The following is a 10,257-nucleotide window of genomic DNA, read 5'->3' as shown; positions in this document are numbered from 1 at the left end:
CCCAAGGACCCCCGAAACCCCGTTAATTCCCCCCAAATCCCTCCCAGACCGCCCAAATCCCCCCCAGGAACCCCCAGATCCCATTAATTCCCCCCCATATCCCCCTCAAGCCCCACCAGGACCCCCCAAATTCTGCCCAATTCCCCCCCCGCCCCTTGCCCCGCCCCCTCCCGCGCAGGCCCCGCCCCCTCCCGCGCAGGCCCCGCCCCCTCCCGCGCAGGCCCCGCCCCCGCCCGCGTTACCCGCGCTCAGCCCTCACGGCGCCGCCGCCGCCATCTTGAACCCGCCAGCCACGCCCCCGGACCCGCCACGCCCCTTAAAGGCGCCGCGTCCGTTGATCCGCACAGACCACACCCCCTGTATGACGTCATGTCGCGATACAACAGGCGCCGTCACCGCAGACCGCGCCCACAAATGGGCGGAGCCGCACGCGTAAACAAAAGGCGGGGTTTATTGAGGGGCGGGGCCAGAGGGGCGGGGTCTGCACGCGGAGGGGGCGGGGTTTGCCGGACAGGGGGCGGGGCTAATCCGAGTCCGAGAGCACGATGATCTCCTCGGGGTCGCACTGGGTTCCCACGCTGGCCTGGGGGGAGGCGCATTGGGGGGTCTGGGGGTCCGGGACCCCCGGGGTCACCCCACGGGGATTTTGGGCACCTCAGATCCCCCCCAAAAGCCCCCAAAGATCTCCCAGACTCACCCTGGGGACCCTCAAAACCCCTCGCAACCCCCTAAATCCCCCCAGTCCCCCCCAAATCCCCCCAAACCCCTCAGATCCTCCTCAAAATGTCTCAAATTCCCCCCGAACCGCATCCAAGTCCCCCACAGAGACCCCAAAATCCCTCCCAGGACCCCCCAAATCTCCCCCAAACCCCCTCACGTCTCCCCAAATCCCCCCAGGGCCCCCCAAATCCCTCTCACGCCCCCTCAGAGCTCCCCAAATTAATCTCAGACCCTCAAAACCCTCCCAGAACCCTCCAAATCCCATCAATTCCCCTCCAAAGGGACCCCAAATTCTCCCCAGGAACCCCAGAATCCGCCAAATCTTTCCCCAAGTCCCCCCAAACCCCCCCAAATGCCTCCCAGGACCCTCTAAATCCCATTAATTCCCCCCCAAATCTCTCCCAACCCCCCCCCAAACCACCCCCCCTCACCTTGCAGGCCCGGGGGGCTGCCCGGGGGGGGCTCCCCTGGGAGGAGCTCACCAGGTCCCCCCCGGGGGAGTCGGCGCGGGTGGAGTCGGGCAGGGGGGAGGGGGGGGCGCCCCCCAAATCCGGCTCCTCCCCCTCCGAGCCCCCCCCAGTTACCGCCAGGCTGGGGGCGTAGGGGAGCAGGGTTAGACACCCCCAAAACCAAACAGGGAACCCCAAAAATCCACCTGGGACCCCAAATATCCACACCTGGGACCCCAAAATCTCTGCTAGGAACCCCAAAAATCCACCCCAGGACCCGAAATCCCCCCTGGCAACACGAAATCCCATCAGGACCCCCCCTAAACCCCCTCCAGGCCCCCCTTAAGCCTCCCCAGATTTCCCCAAACTCCCCCAAAAAATCCCATCAGGATCCTCCAAACCCCTTCCAACCCTCCAGGCACCCCTCAAACCGCCCAGAATTTCCCCAAACTCACCAAAAATCCACCCCCAACATCCCAATAACCCCTCCTAGCCCTCCCAAACATCCTTGGGACCCCCAAAATCCCCCCAAACCCCTTCGGGACCCCCCGGAATCCCCGCAAACCCCCCGTTCCCCTCCCCCCTCACCTGCCCCCCCCAGGCAGCTCCATCCGGCTCAGTTTCCTGGGGGGGGGTCCCGGGGGGGTCGCAGCCCCTCCCCCATTGAGGGAGGTGGAGCTGATGGCGGCGCCCGCGCCTCCCCCCAGCGCCGCCCTGGGGGGGGAGGGGCAGGGCGAAGGGGGGGAGGGGCGCTTGTGGCCCCCCCGCGCCCCGAAATCCAGCTGGAAGCGGGGAGGGGGAGGGGAGGGGGGCGTGGCTTTGGGCGTGGCCTCGGAGCCGCCCAGGGCGGGGGGAGGGGAGGGGGAGAGGGAGGGGGGAGGGGTCTCTCCCGGCTCCAGGGGGAAAGTTTCAATTTCCAGCACGAAAAGTTCGGCTTTGGCGGGGGGGAGGGGCTCAGGGACCCCCCCGGGAACCCCCCCGTCCCCCTCGGCCGCGGGGGGTGGGAGGGGCAGCGCCTGGACCCCCGGATCGGCCACTCCTGGGGGGGTGGAGGGGAAGGGGGGTTAGAGAGGGGGAGGGGTGGGGACTCACCCACGACCCCCCCCCAAGGATCCCCAAATTCCCCCCCGTGACCCCCCAAAATTCCCCCAAATTCTCTCCCAAGACCTCAGAATTCCTTCCCGAGGACCCCAAAAATTTCCTCCCACATCCCCGAACTTTTATCTCCACAAGCCCCCATACCCCCAAATTCCCCCCAAAGTCCCCAAATCCCATCCCCAATTTCTTCCTCCAAAAGCCTCAAACACCCCCCACCCCGGATCCCCCAAATTCTTCCCCCCAGAATCTCCCTCAGAGCCCCCAAATCCCCCTTAATTCCCAAATTCACCCCCCCCCAAATTTCCCCCACCGAGAGCCTCAAACCCCCACAAAATCTCCCAAAATCCCCAAATTCCACCCCTAATTTCCTCTCCCCAAAACCCCCCCAAAGATTCCCAAAATTCTCCTGCAGAAGCCCCCAAATTCCATCCCCCAATCCCTTCCCCCCAGCACCCCAAAATCCCCCCAATCCCCCCAAATGGGACCCCCAGACCTCCCCAAATCCCTCCCAAAATCCCTCCCCCGAATTTCCCAGAATTCCCCAAAATCCCCCCAGAATTCCCAAAATTCCCCTGAAATCCCCCCAAATTCCGAAATTCCCCCAGCCCTACCCTGTGCTGCCGTGGCTTCTCTTCCTTCCTCCTCTTCCTCCTCCTCCATCTCCTCTTCCTCCTTGACCTTCACCCGCCCTTCAGCCTCGGAGGATTCTCCTTCTTCCTCTTCCTCCTCCTCCTCTTCCTCCTCTTCCTCCTCATCTTCTTCATCTTCCTCCTCTTCCTCTTCTTCCTCTCCTTCTTCGTCATCCTCTTCCTCCTCCTCTTCCTCTTTCTTCCTCTGTGGATGAAGAATTTTTAAGGGGGGAGTCCCCTTTTCACAGCCTTCCTCCTCTTCCTCTTCCTCCTTTTCCTGCCCTTCCTCCTTCACTTCCTTCTCCTTTTCCTGCTCTTCCTCCCCCAATTCTTCCTCCTTTTCCCACCCTTCCTCCTCCTCTTCTTCCCACTCCTCCTTTTCCTCTCTGCTTCCTCTTCCTCTCTTCCTCTTCCTCCTCCTCCTCTCTTCCTCTTCCTCCTCCTCCTTTTCCCACTCTTCTTCCTTTACTTCCTCCTCCTTTTCCCAGCCTTCCTCCTCCTCTTCTTCCTCTCCCTCTGCCTTTTCCCACCCTTCCTCTTCCTCCTCCTCTTCCTGCCCTTCCTCCTTCTTTATTTCCTCCTCCCACCCTTCCTCCTCCTCTTTTCCTGCCCTTCCTTCTTCTCTTTCTTTTGCTGCCCTTCCTCCTTCTCTTCCTCTCTTCCTCTTCTCTTTTCTTCTCTTCCTCTTTCCTGTGCCCTTCCTCCTCCCCTTCCTCCTCCTCTTCCCTTCCCTTCCTTTTCTTCCTTCTCTGCTTGTCCTTCCTCATTTTCCTCCACTTCTTCCTCCTCCTCTTCCCTTTCCTGTCTTTCCTCTTCCATTTCCTCTTCCTTTTCCTGCCTTCCTTCCTCCTTTTCTTCTTTCTCATTCCCCTCCTCCTCTTCCTCAATTCCTTCCTTCTTTCCTTCCTCCTCCTCCGCCCCATTTCCCATCCCCCCTCCCCACCTTGGGTCCTGTTCCCATTTCCCATTCCCCCACCTTGGTTCCCGTTTCTTGTTCCCATTTCCCATTCCCTTTTCCCCACCGTGTCCCTGTTTCCCATTTCCTGTTTCCCTGTACCCTGCTCCCACGTTTCCGGGGCCATTTCCCGTTCCTGTTCCCATTCCCTGTTCCCGTGTTTCCAGGGCCGTTTCTGGGCAGTTTCCCATTCCCATTTCCCATCCCCCTGTACCCTGCTCCCACCTTTCCAGGGCCATTTCCCATTCCTGTTCCCGTTTCCTGTTCCCATTCCCGTTTCCTGTTCCCCATTTCCCATACCCTGTTTCTGGGCCATTTCCCATTCCTGTTCCCATTTCCTGTTCCTGTTTCCCATTTCCTGTTCCTGTTTCCCATTCCCATTTCCCATTCCCACCATACCTTGTTCCCTCGTTTCCAGGGCCATTTCCTGTTCCCATTTCCATTCCCATTTCCTATTTCCTGTCCCCCCGTACCCTGTTCCTGTGTTTCTGGATCCATTTCCCTTTCTCATTCCCGTTCCCCTTTCCCCTTGTACTCTGTCCCTGTATTTCCGGGACCGTTTCCTGTTTCCCGTTCCCCATTCCCATACCCTGCTGCCTCTTTCCCATTTCCCGTTTCTGTTCCCATTTCCCCATTCCCCCCTGCCCAGGTTTCCTGTTCCTGTTCCCCGTCTCCCATTCCCATACCCCATTCCCTCATTTCCGTTCCCATTGCCTGTTTCCCATTCCCCATTCCCATACCCTGTTCCCTCATTTTCGTTCTTTTTTCCTGTTTCCCATTCTCATTCCCCATTCCCTGTACCGTGCTCCCTTGTTTCCATTCCCGTTCCTGTTCCCATTTCCCCATTCCCGCTGTACCCTCTTCCCAGCATTTCCTGTTCCCGTTCCCATTTCCCATCCCGTACGCCGTTCCTTTGTTTCCATTCCCTTTCCTGTTCCCATTTCCCCATTCCCGTTCCCCCGTTTCCCGTACCCTGCTCCCCTGTTTCTGTTCCTGTTTCCCCTTCCCATTCCTGTTTCCCCGTTCCCATACCCCGCTCATGTGTTTCTGTTCCCGTTTCCCATTTCCCATTTCCATACACCACTCCCGCATTCCTGGTTCCCACTTCCCATTCCCATACCCTGCTCCTGCGTTTCTGTTCCCGTTTCCCATTTCTCGTTTCCGTACCCCGCATTCCTGGTTCCCATGTTTCCGTTCCCTTTTCCTGTTCCCATACCCCGCTCCCGCGTTTCCGCTCCCGCTGTTTCCGGGCCATGCCGCTCTCGTGGTGCCGCTCCTGGCGCTGGGCAAAGCGGGCGATGACATCGTCCAGCCGGGCCAGGGCCAGGCGCCGGTTCCGCCGGAGCCGCTGGGCCAGCTCGGGGTCCGACAGTGCCGGGTCCATGCCTGGGGGAACCCAAAATCACAAATTTCCCAAAATCCTAAATCCCAAAATCACAAATTTTCCCAAATACCAAAAATTCCCAATCCCAAAATTCCAAATTTCCCGAAGTCCCAAATCCCCAAAATCACAAAATACCCAAAATCCCAAAATCCTCAAATCCCGAAATCCCAAAAATTCCCAATCCCAAATCCCAAAATTCCCAATCACAAAACCCCCAAATCCCAAATCCTGAAATCCCAAACCTCAGAATTCCAAATCCCAAAATTTCCAACCCCAAACTCCTAAATCCCCAATATCCCAAATCTTGAAGTCTCAAAATCTAAATCCCGAGATCCCAAATCCTAAAATTCCCAACCCAACACTTCCAAATCCTAAAACTCGCAAACCCCAAAATCTCAAATTTCCCAAATTCCCAAACCCCAAAATTCCAAACCCCAAAATCCCAAAATTCCAACCCCCCTAATTCCCAACACCAAAATTCCAAATTTCCAAACCTGAAAATTCCCATTTCCAGACCCACCCCATCCCCATTTCCTCACCTTCATCCCATTTTCCACCCCATTTTTCTGCTTTTTATTCCATTTTCCACCATTCCACTCCCATTTTCCCCCATATTCCACCCATTTTTTCCCATTTCCCCCACTTCTCCTCCCTTATCTCCTCGCCCCATCCCATTTTCCCTCTCATTTCCCATTTTCCCCATTTACCCCCATTTCCCCTTTCATTTTTCCCACTTTCCCCATGCCCCCACCATTCTCCATTTTCCCCAGCCCCGCGTTTTCCCCTTTTTCCCCATCTCCCCTCCCATTTTTCCTTTTTCCCCATTTCCCATTTTTCCCCCATTTCCCATTTTCTCCATTACCCTCTCATTTTCCTCTCATTACCCATTTTTCCCCATTTCCCTTCCCATTTTTCCTATTTCCTCTCCCATTTTTACCCCCATTTTCTCCAGTTTTTCCCCATTACCTGGCCAGTACTGGTCAGTGAGGCGGCTGCCCAAGTTGTATCCCATTTCCCATTCCCCATTTCCCATTTTTCCCCGTTTCCCCCATTACCTGGCCAGTATTGGTCAGTGAGGTGGTTGCTGAAGTTGTACTACATTTTTACCCCGTTTTTCCCCGCTTTCCCCCCATTTTTCCCCCGTTACCTGGCCGGTACTGGTCGGTGAGGCGGCTGCCCAAGTTGTGCCTCATTTCCCATTCCTCATTTCCCATTTTTCCCCATTTTCCCCCCCATTTCCCCCGTTACCTGGCCGGCACTGGTCGGTGAGGCGGCTGCCCAAGTTGTGCCTCATTTCCCATTCCTCATTTCCCATTTTTCCCCATTTTCCCCCCGTTTCCCCCGTTACCTGGCCGGTACTGGTCGGTGAGGTGGCTGCCGAAGTTGTAGACCAGGTCGAGGTGGCGCCGCTCCTGCAGCCGGTTGCCCACCTCGCGGAAGGCCTCCTGGGCCATGTTCTCCATCTGCCGCCGGCCCAGCCCCAGCCCATGGCGCGCGCTGGCGCCGCGGATCTCGCGCAGGATGTCCGAGTAGTCGGGGAAGGCGTCAGGCCGGTTGATGAAGCGCTCGATGCTGCGGTTGACCTCGGGGTAGCGCGTGCCGCGGAAGCGGATGCGCTGCTCCAGCACGCGGCCCGTCAGGCTGCTGCAGTCCTTGAGCTGGCAGAGCCGGCGGAAGATGCGCATCATCCTCCTCTTGAGGCGGTTCTCCTGCAGGTACGGCGAGTCGGCGCTGTCCAGTTCGGCCAGGTCCAGCTCGCGCTCCTGCAGCCGCCGGATCTCACTGGCATAGACGCGCAGCAGGTGCTCCAGGTGCCGGATCTGCCGCCGCGAGCCACCCGTGTGCCGCGGCGCACCCTCGGAGGCGCCGGCCGGCTGGGACAGGGCACTGGGATTGCTGGATGGAGCGCCGGGACACTGGGATGAGGCGTTGGGACACTGGGAAGAGTTGCTGGGATACTGGGATGAGGCACTGGGATGGCCAGATGAACCACCGGGATACTGGGATGAGGTGCTGGAGCACCAGGATGAACCATTAGGATACTGGGATGGAGTGCCAGCATCACTGGACGAAGCGCTGGGATACTGGGATGGAGTGCTGGGATACTGGGAAGAGCCCCCAGGGTGCTCCGAAGAACCAGCAGGACACTGGGAGGAGCCCTGGGGAGACTGGGATGGATCCCCGGCGGGATACTGGGATGAACTGGTGGCACACTGGGACGGCTCAGCTCCATCGGGATACTGGGATGAACCAGGCGGACACCAGGAGGTCCCAGGGGGATACTGGGATGAACTGGGGGGGCACTTGGAGGCACTGGGGGGGCACTGGGATGAACCAGGGGGATACTGGGATGAACTGAGAGGATGTTGGGATGAACTTGGGGGATGCTGGGACGTTTCCTCAGGGTGCTGGGACGCTCCATCAGGACACTCGGACTCTCCATCGGGATAATGGGAGGATCCATCAGGATACTGGGAGGCTCCGTCGGGATACTGGTGGGAAGCGGGCGGGCACTGGTGGGAGGCGGGCAGGGCGCGCAGTGGGAGGCGGCGGCGCAGCGCCCGCGCCTTGAGCACGGTGCAGAGCTCGTTAATGTAGACGTAGACCTTGCGGCGCCGGCCCCGCACGCGCCGCAGCAGCCGGCCCAGAATGTTCCGGAACTCGGCCGACCCCCGGAAGTCGGGGTGGGCGCGCAGGTGCCGCGAGCTCAGGAACGGCAGCACCTCGGGGTGCTCCTGTGTCAGCGGCGCGCACAGCGACAGGAACTGTGGGGAAACAGAACACCTGGGTCACACCTGGGTCACACCTGGGCATACCTGGGCACACCAGGGCACAGCTGGGCACACCTGGGTTACACCTGGATACACCTGAGTTACACCTGGGTTACACCTGGATACACCTAGGCACACCTGAGTTACACCTGGGCACACCTGGGTTACACCTGGGCACACAAGGGCACAGCTGGGCTACACCTGGATACACCTGGGCACACCTGAGTTACATCTGGGCACACCTGGATAGAACTGAGATACACCTGGGCACACCTGGGCACATCTGGGTTGCACCTAGATACACCTAGGTCACACCTGGGCACACCTGAGATACACCTCAGCACACCTGGGTACAACTGAGTTACACCTGGGCACACCTGGATAAAACTAAAATACACCTGGGCACACTTTAGCCACACCCAGACACACCTGGGCACACCTGGGTTACACCTGGGACACACCTGGATAGAACTGGATACACCTGAGTTACACCTGGGCACACCTGGGTTACACCTGGGCACACAAGGGCACAGCTGGGCTACACCTGGATACACCTGGGCACACCTGAGTTACATCTGGGCACACCTGGATAGAACTGAGATACACCTGGGCACACCTGGGCACATCTGGGTTGCACCTAGATACACCTAGGTCACACCTGGGCACACCTGGGTTACACCTGGGACACACCTGGATAGAACTGGATACACCTGGGTTACACCTGGGCACACCTGAAGCACACTGTCACACACCTGGGACACACCCAGATACACCTGAGGCACACACAAACACACCTGAGACCACACATGGACATACCTGAGCCACACCCACACACACCCGGGCCCATTTAGGCCACACCCAGACACACCTGAGATTACACCTGGGCACACCTGGGCCACACCCTCACACACCTGGGCACACCATGACACACCTGGGTCACACCTGGGCCACGCCCCACCCCCCCGGGCACACCTGGGCGCCCCCAGCCGGGCACACCTGGCTGCCCCCCTCACCTGCTGGAACAGCCGCTCGTTCTCCTCCCAGAAGGTGCCGCCCCTCCCTCCCCCGGCCCCGTTGGGGGGGGGCTGCCCCGGTGTGGGGGGAGGGGCGGGGCTGGGGGCGGGGCTGGGGGCGGGGCTTTGGGGGGAGGGGGAGGGGCCTCGCTCCTCCTCGTCGTCGTCCAGGACGATGATTGGCTGGGGGGGAGCGGCCATGGGGAACCTTGGGACCCCCGAAATGGGGGGGAGGGGCGCGGTCAGCGGGGAGGCCTGGGGGAGGGGAGAGGGGGGAGGGGTCAGGGGAGGGACCCGGAAATCCCCCCCCAGTTCCCCTCCCCCGCCCCAAAACCTCCCCCAGCCCTCCCCGAACCCCAAAATTCCCCTCCAGCAGCAACTTCCGCCTTCCCCTCCCCCCCACCCCCTCCCGCACCCCCAAACCCACAATTCCGCCTCCCCTCCCCCTCCCGCCCTCTCAGGACCCCCCAAATCCCCCAAATTCGCCAAATTTCCCCCAAAATTTCCTCAAATTCCTGCATAATTCCCCCAAATTCCCCTCAGCCCCCCCCCGCCCTCCCCTCCCCCCCTCAGCCCCTCCCTACGCCCCCCCCCCCCCCGGGTCCCTCCCCCTCCCGGGCCCCCCAACCCCCCCCTTCCCCCTCCAACTCCTCTCCCTCCCCCGGGACCCCCCGAATTTGCCCGAATTCCGCCGAATTCCCCCCACACCCCCCCCCAGTCGCCCCCGCCCCTCACGGTTTTGGTCCCGCCCCCTCCCGCGCAGGCCCCGCCCCCGGCCCCGCCCCGGGCAGGCCCCGCCCCCCTCGCGCTCACCGGGCCCGCGCGGCTCCTCCGGCGCCGCCGCCACCGAGCGGCCGCGGCCGCGCACTGCGCAGGACCGGAAGTGCCGCCCCGCGCCGGCCCGGCCGAGCGGGCGCCGCCATGACACCGTACAAAGAAAGGGGCGTGGTCACTCCTGCCGACCAATCGCAGCGCGCCGCCTCATCCGGGGATCGGCGCCGCCGAGCCGGGAGCCGCCATCTTAACGTGCGGCGCGCCCCGGGACCCCGCCCCTTTAACCCTCGCGGCCCTGCGCGGGTTTCCGGCCGCTTTGCGCCGTTCCCGGTGCCGCGGCGAGCGGGCCAGCGGCCGCCAGTCCCGCGCCATCGAGGAGACGGCCGGAAAGGCGGAGCCGCGCAGGAGTAGAAGTGGAGCGCAAGATGGCGGCGGTACGGTGGCCGTGAGGCGCCCCGCCCCGT

The 10,257-nt window shown here is 60.9% G+C and overlaps 1 protein-coding gene across 4 annotated transcripts; it reads right to left on the bottom strand.

Annotated features, from left to right (window-relative positions):
* Positions 1-362: 362 nt before the first annotated feature.
* LOC115493070 (uncharacterized) lies at positions 363-10,193 on the bottom strand. 4 transcript variants are annotated; one of them, XM_072921149.1, is made up of 8 exons: positions 9,833-10,193; positions 9,020-9,274; positions 6,584-8,000; positions 5,068-5,237; positions 2,879-3,101; positions 1,758-2,208; positions 1,152-1,311; positions 434-607 (listed from the first exon to the last, which is right to left on the bottom strand). In XM_072921149.1, the coding sequence occupies exons 2-8, from the start codon at positions 9,218-9,220 to the stop codon at positions 524-526; spliced, it is 2,706 nt and encodes a 901-aa protein (XP_072777250.1). In that variant the 5' UTR covers positions 9,221-9,274; positions 9,833-10,193; the 3' UTR covers positions 434-523. The 4 variants fall into 4 exon arrangements, with proteins under 4 accessions (XP_072777251.1, XP_072777250.1, XP_041568554.2 ...); XM_041712620.2 differs by having other exon boundaries at positions 434-583; XM_072921150.1 differs by lacking the exons at positions 1,152-1,311; positions 1,758-2,208 and having other exon boundaries at positions 363-583; positions 9,833-10,192.
* Between the last annotated feature and the right edge of the window lie 64 nt (positions 10,194-10,257).

Source organism: Taeniopygia guttata, chromosome 35 (genome assembly GCF_048771995.1).
Source record: "Taeniopygia guttata chromosome 35, bTaeGut7.mat, whole genome shotgun sequence".
NCBI lineage: Eukaryota > Metazoa > Chordata > Aves > Passeriformes > Estrildidae > Taeniopygia > Taeniopygia guttata.
Note: the sequence above shows the minus strand (reverse complement) of the source record. Positions and strands in the feature narration are given on the sequence as shown.

What these genes read in the sequence shown, in the direction of transcription:
- LOC115493070 (XM_072921149.1), bottom strand. Translation starts at nt 9,220, where the DNA reads ATGGCCGCTCCCCCCCAGCCAATCATCGTCCTGGACGACGACGAGGAG. An exon ending in AGAAGCCACGGCAGCACAGG is followed by an intron (nt 2,209 to 2,878) that starts GTAGGGCTGGGG and finishes CCACCCCCCCAG; the next exon opens with GAGTGGCCGATCCGGGGGTC. An exon ending in CAGCCCCCCGGGCCTGCAAG is followed by an intron (nt 608 to 1,151) that starts GTGAGGGGGGGT and finishes CCGGACCCCCAG; the next exon opens with ACCCCCCAATGCGCCTCCCC.